The 22892-nt window shown below is 45.3% G+C and overlaps 1 protein-coding gene and 1 long non-coding RNA gene across 8 annotated transcripts in view; both read right to left on the bottom strand.

The window, feature by feature from the left end:
- Positions 1 to 22892, bottom strand: part of dusp16 (dual specificity phosphatase 16) — a 50137-nt gene that overhangs the window by 10356 nt on the left and 16889 nt on the right. For 5 of the 7 annotated variants that reach the window (XM_079494867.1, XM_079494868.1, XM_079494866.1 and 2 more), the window contains 3 exons: positions 10503 to 11509; positions 8972 to 9242; positions 2531 to 2672 (listed from right to left, as the gene is read on the bottom strand). In XM_079494867.1, coding sequence (XP_079350993.1) covers positions 2531 to 2672; positions 8972 to 9242; positions 10503 to 10642 — 553 coding nt within the window. In that variant the 5' untranslated portion in view covers positions 10643 to 11509. Of the gene's footprint in view, positions 1 to 2530; positions 2673 to 8971; positions 9243 to 10496; positions 11510 to 22892 lie in introns of those variants that run through there. The other 2 variants (XM_079494871.1, XM_079494870.1) reach the window with 2 other exon arrangements.
- The window catches only part of LOC306916827, a 37516-nt gene that overhangs the window by 10356 nt on the left and 4268 nt on the right, over positions 1 to 22892 (bottom strand). The gene's annotated exons all lie outside the window — the stretch shown is intronic.

Genomic DNA, 22892 nt, shown 5'->3' with positions numbered 1-22892 from the left:
TCACCCCCTCTCTGCGAAGTTAGACTGGGCAAGCTCTAAACTGACTGGGCCACAGCCCGGGTGGCCCAATGGACGCTACGCCGGTGATTCTGTCACAGGCGGGTTGTGGATTCCCACGTCTGTGGCTTAGATTGGGTTAACAAACAGAGTGGCAGCCAAGTCTATGGACTTTGTTTGTTTACTGCTGCTGTTTACAGCAGTAAACGTTATGTGACGTCATGTGGGTCAATATAAATACATGTTGTGACTGGTTTTGTTTTAACACTGCATTCCTGTCTCGTAATGTATATAGTGGCAGTAAATCTGCAAAACTTTTAATGTTTGATTAGAGTACCATGTTTCTGTAAATGAATGCACTGACTACCGTACAAGAGTGTCACACACCCTAGGCCTAGAGGCTATGTGACAACCTTGCAGACATGACAATCCATGAACCATTGAACTCAAGAAGCACTATATAAATAAAGCTAATATTATTCATTATTATTAGTAGTAGTATTTTACCGTATTGTAAAATACATGTGTGTGTGTGTGTGTGTGTGTGTGTGTGTGTGTGTGTGTGTGTGTGTGTGTGTGTGTGTGTGTGTGTGTGTGTGTGTGTGTGTCTACCAATGTCCATTTGGTTAGTGAAATGAAACAGTAAGAATGTTCTACCATGCATGTCAAAGCCCTGCTTCAATCCTCAAACTGCTTCAATAGATGAACACACAGTTGAGTTGAATCAAAGTGCTTCAATAGATGAACACAGTGTTTTGGGGCCCAGCACAGTGACGTTTCACTGTATTGTTTATGAAGCAGAGAGCTTGCAGACAGAGTGCACCAGTCCTCCCTACTTTCCACTGAGGGTTCACTTATGTAACCAATGATGTAATCTCTCTCTCTCTCTCTCTCTCGCCTCTCTCTCCCCTCTCTCCCTCTCTCTCTCTCTCTCCCCTCTCTCTCCTCTCTCTCCCTCTCCCTCTCTCTCTCTCTCTCTCTAATCATGGGGGTTTCTAAAAACCATACTGTTTTACGCTCACACACTGTGTCATGGTGGTTTTAACTAGTTACACAATAGACATTTTGTCTCTCACATACGAATTGAGGAAGGCGTTATTTCCCTCTCCAGATACGTAACCATTAAACAGATGCCATTTATTATCCGGGGAAAGGCCAGAGGGAAGTTGAACGCGGCTCGACCATTGACGAAAAAAAAGGAACACTGTCCTTGACGAGGATGTTATCGTGCCGTTTGTGTGTGTTTAGGGAAGAGTGACTCATCTGACATAACTGAAGTAGCATATTTTTTGTACAGTATATCAACTCATCGATAAACCACTGTGTGTGTGCGCGCGCGTGTGTGTGTGTGTGCACACACGTGCACGTGAAAGAAAAAGGTGTCTTATCATTTATGTTTTCTTCTCTTCTCTCTTTCTCTCTCTCCCCCGCTGATGGAAAATGTACAAAAATGTCAAAAACAGGTTGTGTCTACTAGTCATACTCATTTTATACATTCTTGCTCGACAGAAATCCAGCTGAAAAAAACAAACAAAAAAACACAAAAAAACAAAAGTAAAACACTGTTAAGAGCCCAATGGCCCCAGCATTCAAAATGCTCTGTCGTCACCACATACTGACTGACTGAAGATGTCAGTATGCGGAGAATGCTCTGGTAGGCGAGCCATGAATGGGGCAATGTGCGCGCCATTGTGAAAACTGGATTAGGCAGCTGAATGCAATGTATGTCACCAGCCTCGTTTAGGACAGCTGATAAGACAGAGAGGTCAGGGGCCTGCAGGTAGAAGCACACAGGGCTGTGTGAACCAAAATTATTACAAACAAAACAAAAGCAATGCCATTTGGCATACCATGGCTTCAGATATATAAGATTGATGTTATTTTAACGTCAGCCCAGTATGTATTGTACACATTTCCAAGATGGATATTTTCTTTGCCCAACAATATTACTTGATGACTATAGTGCAGTGCTTGGGTTTTGTCGTATTTAAAAAGGTAAACAGGTAAACGTAAACAAACACGCAAGGTCATTGTACAGCCAAACAGGTACACTAAAGCAGTGGTTCCCAAAGTGGGGTCCGGGGACCCCCAGGGATCCTTGAGGGAGTTCCAGGGGGTCCCCAGCTAAATGATAGTTTGGAACCAAATGGACCCTTGTGTGTCTGTAACTCAGAGAATGTACAAATGGAACCAAATGGAGCCTAACGGGTACATTTTGTTCCATTTGTACACTCTCAGAGTTAAATTAACATGTGATTTTACAATATAAATTGGGGGTCCCAGAGATAAAATTTCCATTAAATGGGGGTCCGTAGACTAATGCATGTCAAACAGGGGGTCCTTGAAATTAAACGGGTTGAGAATCTCTGCTAGAACCATAAACATCTTCTCTAATGGGGGTCCCTGCCATATGTTTTCAAATGGGGGTCCGCGGGCTGATTAGTGTCAATTTGGGGGTCCTTGACATGAAAAAGTTTGGGAACCACTGCACTAAAGAATGTTTTTGAGCGAGGAATGCGGGGTCAGGGTTTACCAGACAGCAGGTGGACGGAAGGGAAGCTGCCCTCCAGCTTGGCCAGCAGGACACCGAGGAAGGCCTCAGACGACAGGGCGGCAGGGTCCGTGGAGCTCTGGTCATACACCACCACCTCCTGACCACCGGCCTGCAGCTCCAACTACAACACACAATACTTGTTAAGACCTCTTTGATTGCATTTCACTGGGGTAGAACAACGCGCACACACGCACACACGCACACGCACACACTTAAAACTATTTGCACACAAAGGAGTAATATCAAAATTAAATATAGCCTAACAGCATCTTGCAGAATTCGATTACTTAGCTACATTAAATTGCTCGTTTTGTGTGCTAGAACACACTTTCTTCTGAATAACAAACGATCAAAAGGGTAGTATTTTTTATTATGTATTGTGTTTACATATTAATGTTACATTATCAGTCATATTGTTTTGTCAATGACTTGGTGGCCCACTTAACAATATCCCCACAGCCTACCGGTGGGCCCCCAGCCCACAGGTTTACAACAGTGGTTCCCAATGTCAAGGACCCCCAAATTGACACTAATTAGCCCGCAGACCCCCATTTGAAGAGATATGCCAGGGACCCCCATAAAAGAAGATTTTTACGGCTCTAGCAGTGATTCTCAACCCAACATTTCAAGGACCCCCAGTTTGGCATGCATATTAGTCTACAGACCCTCATTTAATGGCATTTCTATCTCTAGGACCCCCAATTTACATTGTAAAATCAATGTTAATTTAACTCCGAGTGTACGAATGGAACCAAATGGACCCTAGGGTCCCGTTAGTGTCCATTTGGTTCCATTTGTACACCCTCAGAGTTACAGACCCATAAGGGTCCACTTGGTTCCAAACTATCATTTAGCTGGGGACCCCCTGGAACTGACTCAAGGACCCCTGGGGGTCCCTGCACCCCACTTTGGGAACAACTGGGTTAGAACCAAACTAACGCCAACAAAGTTGCTTGACTACCCCCCCCCCCCCCCCCCCCCCCCCCCTCCCACACACACACACCTTGGGACTGAGGCAAAAATCTAAATTCATAGATTGAATGTCTCAGCTGACCTACTTACTAAGTGCGATTGTTGCCATTGCGACACAGTCAGAGCAATCCCAGTCCAGAGACCTACATAAGTGAACAGCCCCATCAGCACTTTGTCTGGACTAACTGCAGCTTGGCTGGCTGTGTGTGTGTGTGTGTGTGTGTGTGTGTGTGTGTGTGTGTGTGTGTGTGTGTGTGTGTGTGTGTGTGTGTGTGTGTGTGTGTGTGTGTGTGTGTGTGTGTGTGTGTTTGTGTGTGTGCGTGTGTGCTGACATCACACACCCAGGGCACGCATCACAGCGGCAGACAAACACAGTGGCCAGCAGCTTGCCTCATGGTGTACGGAGGAGGGATTGGGTTTCAGAGGCTTTTCACACAGACCACTTCACTGCCCCTCCGGCTAGACTCCATGATACAACCTGCTTACAGCTAGACTCCATGATACAACCTGCTTACAGCTAGACTCCATGATACAACCTGCTTACAGCTAGACTCCATGATACAACCTGCTTACAGCTAGACTCCATGATACAACCTGCTTACAGCTAGACTCCATGATACAACCTGCTTACAGCTAGACTCCATGATACAACCTGCTTACAGCAAGACTCCATGATACAACCTGCTTACAGCTAGACTCCATGATACAACCTGCTTACAGCTAGACTCCATGATACAACCTGCTTACAGCTAGACTCCATGATACAACCTGCTTACAGCTAGACTCCATGATACAACCTGCTTACAGCTAGACTCCATGATACAACCTGCTTACAGCTAGACTCCATGATACAACCTGCTTACAGCTATACTCCATGATACAACCTGCTTACAGCTATACTCCATGATACAACCTGCTTACAGCTAGACTCCATGATACAACCTGCTTACAGCTAGACACCATGATACAACCTGCTTACAGCTAGACTCCATGATACAACCTGCTTACAGCTAGACTCCATGATACAACCTGCTTACAGCTAGACTCCATGATACAACCTGCTTACAGCTATACTCCATGATACAACCTGCTTACAGCTAGACTCCATGATACAACCTGCTTACAGCTAGACACCATGATACAACCTGCTTACAGCTAGACTCCATGATACAACCTGCTTACAGCTAGACTCCATGATACAACCTGCTTACAGCTAGACACCATGATACAACCTGCTTACAGCTAGACTCCATGATACAACCTGCTTACAGCTAGACACCATGATACAACCTGCTTACAGCTAGACTCCATGATACAACCTGCTTACAGCTAGACTCCATGATACAACCTGCTTACAGCTAGACTCCATGATACAACCTGCTTACAGCTAGACTCCATGATACAACCTGCTTACAGCTAGACTCCATGATACAACCTGCTTACAGCTAGACTCCATGATACAACCTGCTTACAGCTAGACTCCATGATACAACCTGCTTACAGCTAGACTCCATGATACAACCTGCTTACAGCTAGACTCCATGATACAACCTGCTTACAGCTAGACTCCATGATACAACCAAACCTGCTTACAGCTAGACTCCATGATACAACCTGCTTACAGCTAGACTCCATGATACAACCTGCTTACAGCTAGACTCCATGATACAACCTGCTTACAGCTAGACTCCATGATACAACCAAACCTGCTTACAGCTAGACTCCATGATACAACCTGCTTACAGCTAGACTCCATGATACAACCTGCTTACAGCTAGACACCATGATACAACCTGCTTACAGCTAGACTCCATGATACAACCAAACCTGCTTACAGCTAGACTCCATGATACAACCTGCTTACAGCTAGACTCCATGATACAACCAAACCTGCTTACAGCTAGACTCCATGATACAACCTGCTTACAGCTAGACTCCATGATACAACCTGCTTACAGCTAGACTCCATGATACAACCTGCTTACAGCTAGACTCCATGATACAACCAAACCTGCTTACAGCTAGACTCCATGATACAACCTGCTTACAGCTAGACTCCATGATACAACCTGCTTACAGCTAGACTCCATGATACAACCAAACCTGCTTACAGCTAGACACCATGATACAACCAAACCTGCTTACAGCTAGACACCATGATACAACCTGCTTACAGCTAGACTCCATGATACAACCTGCTTACAGCTAGACTCCATGATACAACCTGCTTACAGCTAGACACCATGATACAACCAAACCTGCTTACAGCTAGACACCATGATACAACCTGCTTACAGCTAGACTCCATGATACAACCTGCTTACAGCTAGACACCATGATACAACCAAACCTGCTTACAGCTAGACACCATGATACAACCTGCTTACAGCTAGACACCATGATACAACCTGCTTACAGCTAGACTCCATGATACAACCTGCTTACAGCTAGACTCCATGATACAACCTGCTTACAGCTAGACTCCATGATACAACCTGCTTACAGCTAGACTCCATGATACAACCTGCTTACAGCTAGACTCCATGATACAACCTGCTTACAGCTAGACTCCATGATACAACCTGCTTACAGCTAGACTCCATGATACAACCTGCTTACAGCTAGACTCCATGATACAACCAAACCTGCTTACAGCTAGACTCCATGATACAACCTGCTTACAGCTAGACTCCATGATACAACCTGCTTACAGCTAGACTCCATGATACAACCTGCTTACAGCTAGACTCCATGATACAACCTGCTTACAGCTAGACTCCATGATACAACCTGCTTACAGCTAGACTCCATGATACAACCAAACCTGCTTACAGCTAGACTCCATGATACAACCTGCTTACAGCTAGACTCCATGATACAACCAAACCTGCTTACAGCTAGACACCATGATACAACCAAACCTGCTTACAGCTAGACACCATGATACAACCTGCTTACAGCTAGACTCCATGATACAACCTGCTTACAGCTAGACTCCATGATACAACCTGCTTACAGCTAGACTCCATGATACAACCTGCTTACAGCTAGACACCATGATACAACCAAACCTGCTTACAGCTAGACACCATGATACAACCTGCTTACAGCTAGACTCCATGATACAACCTGCTTACAGCTAGACACCATGATACAACCAAACCTGCTTACAGCTAGACACCATGATACAACCTGCTTACAGCTAGACACCATGATACAACCTGCTTACAGCTAGACTCCATGATACAACCTGCTTACAGCTAGACTCCATGATACAACCGGCTTACAGCTAGACTCCATGATACAACCTGCTTACAGCTAGACTCCATGATACAACCTGCTTACAGCTAGACTCCATGATACAACCTGCTTACAGCTAGACTCCATGATACAACCTGCTTACAGCTAGACACCATGATACAACCTGCTTACAGCTAGACTCCATGATACAACCTGCTTACAGCTAGACTCCATGATACAACCTGCTTACAGCTATACTCCATGATACAACCTGCTTACAGCTAGACTCCATGATACAACCAAACCTGCACAGCTAGACACCATGATACAACCAAACCTGCTTACAGCTACTTAAGTAGCTGTAAGCAGGTAAGTAAGTAAGTAATTACTTACTTACTGCTTTCGCTATTTAATTTTGAATGGCCAAATAGCCTTGGCCACGCCCCCAGGTCTTATCTTAGGTCTACCTGGAAATTAACACGTGCAAAATAAGGTCCTCAGTGTCAGTGTACTGTGCCTCGGACCAAAAACCTGACTGGAACTGATCAAAGATATCATGTTGGAGTTGCTTACAAACGACTTCACTACAACACTTTGGAAATAAAAAGGAAGCTCAAATAATGATATACTGTAGAACATTAATGGGAAGTAATGGCAAGGTGGCTGAATAGTTCAAAGCAGAGCCATATTGATTCCAGATTGTTGGGTCTGATGACAATCCTGATATTGGAGCGTCCTAGCTTACTGATTGATTACCGATCTGTTTTTCAAAAACAGAAAATAAAAAAAATATCCGCTCTACAACACGTAACATTGCAATGCGTTGTGAGCTAGTTTTTTTAAATGCTTGAAAATGTCTGAAAAGGACTTTTCTCCAATTAATGCATTGCCCAAATAAGGTTGCTAGGTTGAAAGTGGTAAAGAAAATCGGAACACGTAAGCCATGTATAACTGACGACATCGACGTAGTAAAAAAAAGGAAAATAACAGTCGATATATGTCAGCCAAAACGATCAATCTGGCAGACCCAACGCCGGAGTTAAAGGAGGTATTTATTTATACAATGGAGAGCAGATTTGGGCCTAAGGAGCCAAAAACAATGTCCAGAGGAATATAGAATGTCTTGGTTGTCGAATATCTACGCTTCTACAGAATACGCCCCTCAGTTGTAACGGGCACGGTGCCAGCTCCTGTGTGTACAGCACCTGGTGCATGGCAAATACGGGACTTTCCAATATCCTGTGGTATTATTGTCGTCCTCACATCTGGTTCCTACATTAAGACACAACAACAGCATCCCAGTTGAGATTCGACCATTATATAGCACGCTAGTACAACAAGAAAGAAAACCCACTTCTCCACTCTCTGGTGGCAAGAATTAATACCATATACTAACATAGTAGTATACTAATACCACTTGAACCCCAGAATCCATTTTCTGGGGGGAATATTAGCCAAAAAAAGCAGATCTACAGTACAAGCTCACAACACATGTGTGAGCTTGTAGATCGGCTACTTTTGGCAACGGGATTTGGTGTACTGTAGATAAACTGCAAATAAAATGTGGTCCAAGTACAGACACAACTCAGGTACGTTGAATAAAGTTTTCCTCCTTTTTAACCTTTTTAAAGTGTGCCCGGATCTCCGCTTTGTTCTACAACTCAGGTGCAGTTTACCAAGTCTACTCTAGAGCAGTGGTTCCCAAACGTTTTAGCTCAAGACGTTTGCCCGGGTCCCAAACTAGTGAAAACAGCAGATCTACAAGCTCTTTGGGCCGTGTTGTGAGCTTGTAGCACTTCTGTGGCGCCACCTCATTACTGCCCATTGAGGAATATATATTTCAGACAGAATCCGACACAGATGGGATTAAAACACATCTATTGAAAAATATGGACTAATACATTGCACAAAGACTCTGTAGTGTGAGGTAACATGCGGATAAGCACCTTATATAAAATACATCTATGATAGTCTTGATCCAAGGATCAAGACAAAAACCTAAAACTGGACTATGAATAGGCCATAATAAAGGTGTATTCATGGTCCAGTTTTCGGTGACCACCGAAACGGTGGTTAGTCAAAACAGAGAGATGTGTTGTGTGAGAGGTGACCACCGCGGCGTGACGTCAAGTTGTAGTTGTAGTCCACCGAAAACTGGACTATGAATAGGCCATAATAACCCACCGCCGCCCGCTCTCACCCACTCACCTTCTTCTTGGCGGAGTGCTGCAGGAGCTCGGCGATGTGCACCTTGTCCTGCTGCAGCCTCCTCTTCATCAGCTTGGAGCAGTTGACGTTGAGCGCCCCCAGGATGTGCGCCGCGTTGTACTCCACGAAGGGCCGGCTGTCGATGAGCAGCACGCCGTCCAGGCCGCCCTCCAGCAGCGACACCAGGCCCTCCGAGCCGATGGGCAGCACCCCCGCGCCTCCACCCGCAGCAGCAGCACCCACAGCACCCCTGCTGCTGCTGCCAGTGGGCCTGTGTGCACAATGCACATGGATTAAAGCAAAGTCAAATCTCACGACTGAAAAATATTATCATTTGTGAAACGGCGTGAAAGAAGTCACCACTAGCGCTGTGTGTCCTATACACCAGTGGTTCCCGAACTTTTTCATGTGAAGGACCCCCAAATTGACACTAATAATCCTGCGGACCCCCAATAGAGAAGATTTTTACCGCTCTAGCAGTGATTTTCAAGTTTGTACAATCTCTGAGTTACAGACACATAAGGGTCCATTTGGTTCTTATAACTATCATTTAGCTGGGGACCCCCTGGAACTCCCTCTAGGTCAAGGGCCCCTGGGGGTCCCCGGACCCCACTCCTACACACTTAACACAATATGTAAAATAATGATGTTTTGGTAGCCATACAGCTAACCAGTTGAATACATTGCAGATTGAGGCGTTCAAGATTGCGGTTATGAAATATATATCTGAGATCATTAGGGTTTTCTGGAAGACTGAAATAACTAATAACCGAAAATTGAAAATAAAGTTCCATTTAGTTTTTGTCATATTTTATTTATATGTTTTTTTATTTATTTTTTAAGTCTAGTTTTAGTTTTTAGTTTTTTATATTTAAAATTTTATCCCACGATTTTTGTAACCCGTTAATTGTCTAATGTAACCCTGGGTGCTACACTCCCTCTGCCAACCTGGGGAGAGCAACGGACTGACCTCATGCTTCCTTCAGTGCATGAGGAGTCCTGTCACCTGACAGGGGGATTTCCCCCGGCTGAACGTAGCGTGTGGAAGGAACATGCTACTCCAACCAGTTCCTTTCCCTTTTGTGAGGGTACATACCTACCCTAGGGGACACGGGGAGAACATGCAAAGTCCACATAGAAAGGTCTTGGAGGAGAGAACACCCCAGCGCCCACAGCGTCCCCAATGGGAATCGAACGCAGGTAAATTGCCGATCTACAAGCGTTGTGAGCTTGTAGATCTTCTATTTTCAGCATGCAACCAAACATAAAATGACTTGTCTCTTAGTTCTACTGGAAGTCTTCTCCACTAGTCCGTCCTAACAGATTAGTCTAGTTTTTATTTGTTGACGATATCATTAGGTCATTTGTCATTTCTACGCTATGCAACTTCAAAGCCTAAAGGCCAAACAGAACTGTCATTTTTGTTCATATATACGTTCCAGTGTTCAAAAGACAAAAAAAACACAATTAAAACTCGTTAATCGCAATCATCTGAGCGACAACAATTAACAATCGTGACAATCACCCCTACCTGGACGCGGCGCAGCACGTCCCCGTCCCGGACGCCGAAGGTGAAGACCCACCAGAAGGTCCCCGACGTCCAGAGTCAGACCCCTTGGTCCCCGCGGAGACCACCACCACCACTCCTGGGCCCGTGGGACGCTCAGACATTATGACCAACTTCTCTCTCTCCCTCTCTCTCTGGTCTTCCTCACACACACACACACCCTCCCTCCCTCCTTCCCTCCCCTTCCTCCTCTTCCTCCTTGTCGTTGTAGCAGCGGTGCACCCCCCCCACCCCCCCACCCCCCCCGGCCCCGGCAGTCCAGCGAGGAGTGACGCAGCCCTGGCGAGGGTCCTCAGGAGATGAAGAGCTTCATTGTGTCGGCCGGGTATGATGTCACCCTGATGGCAGCTTGGCAGCCAGAAGAACCCAAGGCCAAAAGAGAGCGAGAGCGAGAGAGGGGGGGGGGGGGGGGGGGGGGGGAGAGAGAAAGAGAGAGAGAGAGAGAGAGGGAGAGAAAGAGGGGAGGGGGAGAGAAAGAAAAGGAGGCCTCTCTCTGGCCCTGAAAGACTACAACAAAAAAACTAAACCCCCACCACTATCTTTCTTGTATTTGTGAGACTCTGTGCGTCCATGTGTGTGTGTGTGTGTGTGTGTGTGTTTGTGTGTGCGTGCGTGTGTGTGTGTCCGTGGGCGTGTGTCCGTGGGCGTGTGTGTGTGTGTGTGTGTGTGTGTGTGGGGGGGGGGGTTATGTATGCCAACCGGTATGTCCAAACCGGTCCAATATACTGCGAGTCCTTTTGGGAGGAGGGGGTGGGAGGGTATGTAGGGAGGAGAGGAGGAGAAGGAACAGGAGGAATAGGGGAGGAGGAGGAGAGGAGGGGGGGAGGAGGAGGAGGAGCAGGGGTAGAGCTTTTATTCACACCATTGCACGAGCGGGACAAAAGAGGTCTTTTCTCCAGGACTGTGCGAGGATGACATCACCGGCCGCGCTGCACCTCGCTCCTCGCCTTCATGCTTAAGTGCTTATCGGCCTGGAGGAGGGAGGGGGGAGAGAGAGAGAGAGAGAGAGAGAGGAGACAAAAGGAAAAAAGGACACGTTAGGAGGAGCGTTAGGTTCACCAGGTTTTGGCTCGGGAAGGGAGCGCCCCGGACCGGGGTTGCCAGATTTCGTGAGAGAAATAAGCAACCGGCGGGGTCTAGGAAAACGAGCGCAAGATTAGCGACTATTATAGGACACTTTAAAGACACTTTAAAGACCTAGTGAAATGAAAAATACGTTTTTCACACTTTTAGACCATATCCGTGGTCATCATATGGTCATACCTAACAATGGATGCCAAAACAATGGGAAAATGTTCACTTTTGTGTGTTTTTATGTCAAACGCCCATCAAAATGACTTCCTGTGAACGGAAACGTGATGACGTGTAGAGGTACACATGAAGCTTGATTAAATTCACCTGTTTGATTCCCATATCTGCACGTCCGTCCAAACACAGCTGCTACTGATTACAGAAATCCTGTTTTTAATCCCATTCAAGATGACATCCAGACAGTGTATTACTCGGTTTAAACTTCAGCGGAATTCAAAATGTACTTGATTAAAAGTACAAAGGTATATTGGCATCAAAATGCACTTAAAGTACCAAAAGTAGTCATTATACAGAACGTACCATTTCAGGTTTTCAAATGTATAGAAATCTTTTGAAAATAGCAGATCTACAAGCTCACAATGCATTGTGAGCTTGTAGATCGGCTATTTTCAAATGGCCGAAATGTATATAGGGCTGAAGTGGGTAATATATCTTTGGTAATAATAAACCAACATCTACAAAGTAAGTAATAAAGTTCACAAATAATTGTAATTGAGTAAAAGTACAGTAAAGTAAAAGTACCTCAAAAAGTACAGTACTTACTACAGTACTAAACTACCAATATTTACAAGTAACCTTAGAGAAAGTCGCTTACACTATAATAAACAGACATGGCAACACTGCTCCTTGCCGGTTTCATTGGAAATTGACTGGCTTTTTGTGCCACTTGCTCATAGATTACTGAGCAACGTTGCTAAATATAAGCGACTTTGGGCTTGCTTTTCTGTGGGAGGCCAATCTTAATGATTGGGCATGGGACACAAGCTAAGACTTGATCACCCTTTAGCTGGCCACCTTTGATGAGGGTGTATAGTGTTAAGGCTGAAACAAACACCCCAAATCTCATGTGAGTGCACACCATCAATTGACAGTCTTAACATCACGTCCCGTGTTTTATGATTCTAAAGTCGCTTGCAAATATGGGTTGTTGCTTGCGGGTTGTGTTCTCTTTGACTCATTTCTAAAGTGTAGTTGCTTTTTTTGGGCTTGCTACATTGGTGTTCCGAGCAAGGACGGAAAGAGAGATTTGTCATATTCGACCACCTTGAGACTTCAGGGTGATGCGTCAGGCAGGCAGATAGGTGACAGATATATTTATGCATACCTAGATCGTGCATATACATAAGTTAATAACTTCATTTATTTTTGGTACGTTTTCCTACCATGAAATATGGCTACCGTGGCGAGGCTCCAAAAGTGTCAAAACCAAACAAATGAAGTTGAAATTGTGTTCATCAGACATGATTAAATAAAAACGATGGGCTATATCGGCACCGGCAAACACATTTTAACACCCATGCATGAATGCAAACCATTAAATTGTCAATGTCCGGCAGAAAACCTGCATCTCCGGATTTCAACGTTTAATGTTTTTTTCATCACTTAATGCCCCACTTCGTCGTATGACTACGAGTGTGTCCAGCAAAAGTAGTAAAAACAGACGATCTACGAGCTTGCTATTTCTCACCATTTCTGAAAAGTTTTCGTTAAATTTCCTGAAGTTTTACAGTTTTGGTCATGTACATATGAGGTTTCCGCCCGATTAAGTGCAATCTATGACGCTCAGACTGGCCTTGTAAAATATGTATTTCTGTGTGCATGCGTGCCTTGGCCGCAAGGCAAGCATGACGTGTGTGTGTGTGTGTGTGTGTGTGTGTGTGTGTGTGTGTGTGTGTGTGTGTGTGTGTGTGTGTGTGTGTGTGTGTGCACGTGCGTGTGCACGTGCGTGTGCATGTGCATGTGCGCGTGCGTGAGACAGAGACGAGTGACTGAGAGTCGCCAGCTTCCCATTAAAAGTTTTGGTCATCCTGCAACAGACTGAGTCAAAGCCGTGAGCCCAGGAAATTCCCTTGTGCCATAAAACCCAACACTTAACTCAGCAGTATCGACCAAAAGAACGTTTTTTTCCCCTTCTTCTTCCACTTGACGTATTCGTGACTGAAACAAGACCACCCACAGAGCACAAAAAAGCATCCACTGGCGAGAGAAATCACCTTGGAGTTCCAGAAACATAAAAACGTTATGTTTCTGCTACAGTACATCAGGTTGTCTCCGACAACCTGAGGCTTGCCGATCTCACCGTTTAAAATAAAGGAGCCCTGCCAGACATGACCTGGTCTCATCAATGGATGCATGTCATGTTTCCACACTCTCACAACTACCCTCATCCAGGGTCATTCACTTCTTCAGTGAATGCTCCATCTAAACGGCAGTGTGCTTTCCAAAATGTTTTAATTAAGGCTAAAGGTCCACTAGGTTCCATTTTCACACTCTCAGAGTTACAGACCTGTAAGGGTCCATTTGGACCCCCGAGAGTCCCTGGACCCCACTTTGAGATCCGGTGATCTAGGGCGACCTACAGACCTATCATGTTGCTACTTCTGTACGCCTCTTTTGGACCAACCACTACATGAGTAGAATGAGGGCACTCGGGTGGCGCAGTGCTAAAGTATCTGCCCACCACCACGGCAGAGTCTGGGGGTTCAGTGCTAAAGTATCTGCCCACCACCACGGCAGAGTCTGGGGGTTCAGTGCTAAAGTATCTGCGCACCGCCACGGCAGAGTCTGGGGGTTCAGTGCTAAAGTATCTGCCCACCACCACGGCAGAGTCTGGGGGTTCATCTGCCCACCACCACGGCAGAGTCTGGGGGTTCATCTGCCCACTACCACAGCAGAGTCTGGGGGTTCATCTGCCCACCACCACGGCAGAGTCTGGGGGTTCAAAACGTATCTGCCCACCATCACGGCAGAGTCTGGGGGTTCATCTGCCCACCACCACGGCAGAGTCTGGGGGTTCATCTGCCCACCACCACGGCAGAGTCTGGGGGTTCATCTGCCCACCACCACGGCAGAGTCTGGGGGTTCAAAACGTATCTGCCCACCACCACGGCAGAGTCTGGGGGTTCATCTGCCCACCACCACGGCAGAGTCTGGGGGTTCATCTGCCCACCACCACGGCAGAGTCTGGGGGTTCATCTGCCCACCACCACGGCAGAGTCTGGGGGTTCATCTGCCCACCACCACGGCAGAGTCTGGGGGTTCATCTGCCCACCACCACGGCAGAGTCTGGGGGTTCATCTGCCCACCACCACGGCAGAGTCTGGGGGTTCATCTGCCCACCACCACGGCAGAGTCTGGGGGTTCATCTGCCCACCACCACGGCAGAGTCTGGGGGTTCATCTGCCCACCACCACGGCAGAGTCTGGGGGTTCATCTGCCCACCACCACGGCAGAGTCTGGGGGTTCATCTGCCCACCACCACGGCAGAGTCTGGGGGTTCAAAACTTCAAATCCACCGCGGTGCATCCGGCTTTGTCAATCGTCTACTCTATACCAGTGGTTCCCAAAGTGGGGTCCGGGGACCCCCAGGGGTCCTTGAGGGAGTTCCAGGGGGTCCCCAGCTAAATGATAGTTTGGAACCAAATGGACCCTTATGGGTCTGTAATTCTGAGAGTGTACAAATACACTATATAGATTTGTACACTCTCAGAGTTAAATTAACATTGATTTTACAATATAAATTGGGAGTCCCAGAGATATAAATGCCATTAAATGGGGGTCCATAGACTAATGCATGTCAAACTGGGGGTTCCTTGAAATTAAACAGGTTGAGAATCTCTGATAGACCCGTAAAAATCTTCCCTTATCGGGGGTCCCTGGCATATCTTCAAATGGCGGTCCGCGGGCTAATGAGTGCCAATTTGGGGGTCCTTGACATGAAAAAGTCTACTTTATATTAACCGCGTTCAGGGGAGGGAAGCCGAGCGGGTGATATTTCTTTGGAGTAGGCGCAGGCTCTACGTCCTCCCGGTGGTGGCTCCTCACTGGCAGCTGAGTCAGTAGGATACAACAGCAGTGACAACACACAGGAATTTGTGCGGGGAGGTATCAATTGGCATAACGACTAAATTGGGAGCACAAAAAAGCGGTAAAACACACAAAAAGACACCAGAGAGTGAACCGGAGTCATCGTTTTTTCAACATGAAGAGTGCATTACGAAATAAACCCACTGCTGTCGTGCCACCTTGACACGTTTAAAGGGCCCCAGCGTTCACCTCCCCTTTCCAAGTTCAACAAATCAGGGGATCCGTTTCTCGCTGCGTCGCTTAACACCGAACGCTCTTGTTTCACACTGCAAACGTCTTTTAAAAGTAACCATGACAGCTAGTCTTGGGTAACATACACTGGGGTAATATGTAATTATGTTACGAATTCCGATGTAACTCTGAAAGGGGGGGGGGGGGGGGTGATCCGAGACCACCATGGGGCCGATCTGCCCCAGAAACCATATGCATATTATTATTATACAGTACAGGGAATTATGTCATTAGAAAGGATAAGAATGGGGAGTGCATAACCTCCGCTTATAACAATGTCAGTGAACTATTATATTATTATTATTATTACATACGAGCAAACGTATGATAGTGTGGAAGGGTAGACTGGGGCACAGAAAACAGGTGTGAGTTTGTCGGGTGTGTGTGTGTATGCGTGCGCGCGCGTGTGTCTGCGTGACTGCGTGCGTGCGTGCGCGCGTGCGTGTGCGCGCGCCTGTGTGTGCTGAAGCCAAGGCAAGCCAGCCCTCCTTGACCTTGGAGGGGCCAAAATCAGGCTCGGGCAGTCTATCTAAAACCCAGGCACCGTCAGGAGGCCCAGCAACAGCAGCAGCTGGAGTGCCGTGAGTGTGCGCAGCGCCCCGAGGCAGGCGGGCAGCGTCCCAACGGCTCATCATGTTCCACTTCACACCATAAAAGTGGAATAAGTGGCAGAGCTGTTATGTCTAGCACAGCCGGGGCATTCCCAATGAACGCAAGGTGGGTTTTTTTTTTATGAACGCGCTTTGAACCCTAGCATCCCTATTCTGGGCAGCTAGGGGGGAGGGGGGCATTTGCCAAAGCTCAACAGATCTACAAGCATTCTGAGCTTGTGGATCGGCAGTATTTGGGGGCGAAGTGATTTCGTGGAGATAAAAAAAAAATCACACCTGTGTGAAGTGAGGGGCGCCCTTATCATCATACAACATCATACATAATCTCATTCCGGCCAATCACAATTTGCGTCCTCAACCTTCATCTTCAATGTTTGTGTTTACACAATGTTTGTGTTTGCACAAACACTCAGTCAAAGCTGGCCATTCATTGTCAATGGCATTCAATGTCTGTGTTTGCACAAACCCTCAAAGCTGGACATAGCTGGACAAAGCTGGACCACCCCCTCAAAAAGAGGGTGGTCCAAGTAGTAGTAGTTGTTGTAACTCGGGTCAGTTTGGCTAAAGAATAGATAATGGTTTTAACACTGAGCCTGCCAGAAACGAGGAGGGTAAAATTAGTACCCTAGCCCGCCAAACACGAGACTCTCGTGTTCCAGGGTTTACATTCTTTAATTCATGTTTTGATCCGATTGTATCGTTAGCCACCGATCGCTAACACAACAACATCAAGTAGGACAGTGGCCGCGGCCATTTTGAAAATGCGCACGCATCCACTTCCATTCTAAGCCCTGCAATCAAAGCCCTGTATCTCAGAAACGACATTGAGGGGCCGTTTCTCTGGCCCAGACAAGCATTTTCAACAGCCTGTAGCAGGCGCTGTGATACTCGCAGTCAGGTTTTTCAACCACCGACCGAAAGAACAACAACCGGTCAAGACACCACACACAGCAGTTTGTCACTGTAACATTAACATGCGATTACGGATATTTGGCTCTTCAAAGTAAGTGTTATGTGCGATAAAACCCTGGCAGTACGCTATTAATTAATGGCGGCGGATTAAGAGTTTAACACTTATTTTTTGAGCATTTATTGAAAAATTATGATCTAATTCACGCCAGCATTTTTCCCAGTTGAGCTCTTATTTTGAAAAGCCACATTTCCAGATTACCGGAAGTGAACATATCCTAGTAAGTGTAGCAGGTCCTGGACAGGCCTTGTTTACAAGATGGGTCTATACCGGGGCACTGGAGAGGTCCACATCGTCAGCTCTGTGCCATCAAAGAAACGTTGTTTTGACCAAAAATGCCATCTGGGACAAGGAATAGGAGATACAGGTGATTGAAAGAAACAGATAGAATGGATTATTATGGCGAGGACGATCTAAAATGGGCGATCCATTGTCATGACAACAACAGGTAGCTACCCGATGCTAACGAAAGTAGCATTATGGCTTGATCGATCGAAAGCGCTATAAAAGCGCAATTGCCATTGATCAACGGCAATGGCGGTAAGTGTAGTATTAAATAATAGGCTTCAATTGACCTAGATCTACGGCAATGGCACGGAAACGGTTAAAAACTAAGCTGTGCCGGTCAAATGACCAGCTCTGAGCTCTCTGGAAACAGATGGGTGTGTGGGGGGGGGGGGGGACGTTGTTGTAATCTAATTGTAGGCATGACCCATTACATCGTTTTGCTCGAGAAAGATCACAGCGTGCCTCTTACTGTAGTCCCCAAAAGGGACATGTCAGTACCCTCTGGGGGACATCATGAACCTGAACGTATACTGGCTTTTAAGGCCTCGGCGGGGGACGACTGATAAGCAGCATCCTGGCTGGAATGCACTGTCATCCCAAAATCTCAATGACAAGTATACTGCGGACGATCCCCAGGAGTCAGGAGCGCAAGCAGTAAACGGGGGGGTGGGGGGTTGTGACAGGGCTTTTTTCTGTTGCTGCCCCCTCCCCTCCCCCTCCCGATACCAACAAAGCCCCCCACCTCAACGTTATATGAATACAATTTTGCTTTCTGCAGCAAACCTTTTTACTGAATTTATTTTGGAGACATTTAGTGTTTTTCCTGATCTAGGTGATTGCTGTTATTTTCTTTCTTTCTTTCTAAGCTCATAATGTGAAGCGTGGGGGAGCTCGTATATGTGTGCCATTTTTCGCACACAACGCTCGAACCGGAACAGCGAAGAAACGCTGGTGTCGGATAACAGCCTTGCCTTAGTTCTCCTTTCAAATGTCGTCGCCGGAAACCTCATATGTTCAAAAAGGATTTTCAGGATTCAAATTCAAAAGGTGCAATAAATAGCAGATCTACAAGCACTTTTTTTTGCAACTTGTGTGTGACATAGTATATACAAAAGCAGGGGCTCACAACTCACTTTGTAATGCTCCAGATAACTTTTATTTCACGAACACAGCAGGCAGGACATACAACGTTTTGACAAGTATAGGTATTTCTCAAGAATAATAGTAATAGTAAAAGTAATAGTTTTATACTTGAGAAAGACCTATACTGGTCAAAACGTATGTCCTGCCTGCTGTGTTCGTGAAATAAAAGTTGTCTGGAGCATTACAAAGTGAGTTGCGAGCCGCTGCTTTTGTCTATGTTTTCTGTTAGTTTAACAGTTTGGCTCAGCACCAAGACCGGAGGAGGATGTGCGTTATATCTTATTCTGACATTGTAGTATGACATCATTATTATTATTTAAATATATACACTAAAATAGGTAGATACGTTTGTGCTAATCTGTAGCAGGTGTGTGAGCTAACACGGTGTGAGCAAAGGTTAATGACTGGCTGCTGGTTCTATGGAGATAGCAGAGCGACCAGGCAGACTTTGCTCTGTGACCCACACGATCAAACATCAACCAGATTAAAAAAGCAAAAGTGAACATTAAAAGCCGGCTTGGTGCAGGAAAGGACAGGACAGCTGTATCCAGTCCTACATGTGACCAGTGGCGTATCCAGGAATTACGTTTTGGGCAGACAAGATGTGTTAATTGTCGTCTCCCCTCGCACAATCGTAGCACTAAAGGTTTTCAAAGAGATATACCTGCCAGACAAGTAGTATACAAAGGCTGAAAGGCATGTATTTACATTCCAATGGGTGATTGAGGGTCGCGCTCTACCGCAACGGCCAATCAGCTGTCCATTAATAGTTCTCGGGTCTTGTTTTTGTCCTCTTTTTTTCTCATTGTATGGATTTTGGCCAGGCCAGAAATGGATTTGGACAGGCGGACGCCTGCCCTCGCCTTATTGTAGATACGCCTCTGCATGTGACAAATAAAATCAGTGATTCTCAACCGGTGGGGAGGCCGTGAGTGAGGATATTGCAAGTGGGCTCCTAAATAACTGGCAAAACTTTTAGCCATTGTTGTTTTCACTCTAGTAAAAAATAATTGAAATTAAAAAAATGAAATCATGTTTGAAAAGACAAATCGGCCTGACAATGATATCACTGGTAGGCGGGTTTCAAACAAAGTAGAAAACTAATTGTCATGAGTAAACTGTTGGTTCCATTGAACCCAATCGATTGATTGATCATATACCGTAAAAGTATCAATATACTGCAATATAGAAATACTCCGTTACTGTTAACTAATAGTCTGGAATTCTAAAATTCTACTTGAGTAAAAGTACAAAAGTATTGGCATCAACATGTACTTAAAGTACCAAAAGTAAAAGTACTCATTATGCAGATGTCCCGTTTCAAGTTTTCAAGTGTCTAAAAATCTTTTGGTCGTCCGCGGCTAAATACATTTCATTGTGGGTCTTTGGCAAGAAAAACAAAAAACAAAAAGGGTGAAAGGGTTAGAATCGGCCTCAGGTCTAAATGGGTAAAATGACAGAGGCTGGCTTGAGGAAGGTCACTTTGGGTCACATCACAAGTCTCAAGAGGATATCTGGAGTTCTGGACCTCTCCGTCTGTCTAATATTTATCAAGAATTCAGCCACTTTCCCCTGCGATAACTCAACATCCAACCATCGAGTTAAACAACCACACCCATCTGTTTAACTAGTATCGTGCTATAGCAGAATAGGCTCCGTTTTATGGGAACAATGTTACAATTATCATACCAACACCAGTCAATCAAAATAAAATGCTATAATTCAACACATTCCTGATGTTAAGCACCATGTTTACTATAATTCAAGCAGGTTAGAAGGAAATTCCAGCACCTGTGCAACTTTTTTTTTTAACAATATGAGTCAGAAGAGAGATGAATAAAATGATATGAAGGCTTCTCAGTGACATCATCATTCATAACCAGACTGAACTCATTGCTGGCTAAATCAAATTGCTTCTGGTGACTCAACAGGCATCATCACAGGTTGGAATCTGGCCCTATGACTGCACTGTTGTGTTGCATGCTACTCAGACCAGTTCATTCAGAATGTAATCTGTCTCCGCGGAAGATAAACATGTATGCTGAAGCAAAACAACCTGACAGACACCCAGTGTTGATTTCGTCGACTAAAACTATGGCGAAAAATGTTCGTCGACTATTCTTTCACTGACCAAAACTAAATAAAAAACTAAGCCATGATGACTAAAACTATGATATACTGACAATTTCGCCAAACAAATAAGAACTAGACTAAAATGTTAGGGAGTGACTAGTGGAGAACTGGAGAATGGAGATGAGATCTTTTTATGTGTTGGGTGCTCGGGTGTTGCTGTTGCACTCTGAATTTGAAAATAGCAGAGCTACAAGCTCACAACGCGTCGCAGCTTGGGATGTCCCGATCACGTTTTTTAGCTCCCGATCCGATTCCGATCATTTGATTTTGAGTATCTGCCGATACCGATTCCCGATCTGATATTTATATATTTTGAGAACACTTTAATATGCCATATCACAATAGTTCAATATCCAAAATCACAAGAGAATACCCAGTCTAATATCATGATATGGATATAATAGTGATACTAGGGACGTCCCGATCATGTTTTTTTTTTAAATAACGTGATCGGACCCGATTTCGATCACGTGATCGGATCAACCCTAGACTCGCAGCCCAACGCATTGTGAGCTTGTAGATCTGCTATTTTCAGCATGCAAACAGGGCCATCATCATTGCACTTTTCTTTTCTTTTCTTTAGGGGTGCCAAAAACATTTTGGGGGGTGGGGGGACGGGACGACAAGGTTATACTACCCTTAAGTCGATCAGTACAAATCTATACTCTCAGCATTGAGCAAGATATGAACATTAATTCCCTGGTGAGATCATAGAAAGAAATTACAGATGTTTATTTACTCAATCGGTACAAAGCTATAATCTCAGTATTCAGATGCTTCTATGGAATCCAAATGACTGAAATCAGTCGTGGTGACAGAGCAGTGTTGATTTCGCCGAAATAGCAGATCTACAAGCTCACGTGCACCACTGCGATGGCGTGCGGCGTGTTGTGAGCTTGTAGATTGGCTATTTTCAGCAAGTGTAAAATCAGCCATTATGACAGCATCAAGGCCCGCGAAAATACGCTTTAGTCGACTAAATCAACTGTAGATTTAGTCTACTAAAATCTTATGATATTTAGTCGACTAAAACTAGACTAACACAAACAAATTCCAGGTGACTACAATGTGACTTTAAAATCAACACTGTGACAGAACTTTAATCCATGTGTCAACCCCTTCTGGCAAATAACTTCTCCCCAACTAAACATGTAGAGATGAGAATGGCACGGCAGCTCAAGAGCAATATCTTTCAATATTTGTATACATTTGAAATGAGACATTCTGCACAACGAGTACTTTAAGTACATTTTGATGCGAATATGTTTTTAGTCAGGTACATGTTAAAATAAATTCCGGACCTTTTACTTGTAACAGAGTACCGGTATTTCTATGTTGAAGGTTGAAGCATTGATACTTTTACTTAAGTAAAACATTTGAGTACTTTTTTCCCCACCACTGGCAACTAGCCAGTGAATGCACATCAACTCCTTCCCCACCTGATTCCAGTCCACACAGATGAGATGATGACAAACACGAAAAAAGAAGCGACGGCGGAAAAAAACAACATGTGACTAAAACAGAAGGAATCTGCATGCTCCAGCTCAGCGCCACATGATCTCTATACGTGCATCACGGAGACTAACTTAGACTTTACGGTCTCCACGGCGAAGGTGAGATGCTGAAAGCCGAGTCCTTCAGCCAAAGACCAGACCGGGTTGAATCACGGAGACCCCCCTCCCCCCTCCCTTGCTGTCTGTCTGTCTGTCTCTTTCCATCCATGCTAGTCTCTCGCGTTGCCAGACTGTTGCCTCTCGCAATTTCAAAATGTCATACAGTCTGGAGCAACGGAAGCTCTAT

This window comes from Electrona antarctica, assembly GCF_951216825.1.
Source record: "Electrona antarctica genome assembly, chromosome: 23".
Classification (NCBI taxonomy): Eukaryota; Metazoa; Chordata; class Actinopteri; order Myctophiformes; family Myctophidae; genus Electrona; species Electrona antarctica.
The sequence above is the reverse complement of the archived record's forward strand: the minus strand, read 5'-3'. Positions and strand labels throughout refer to the sequence as shown.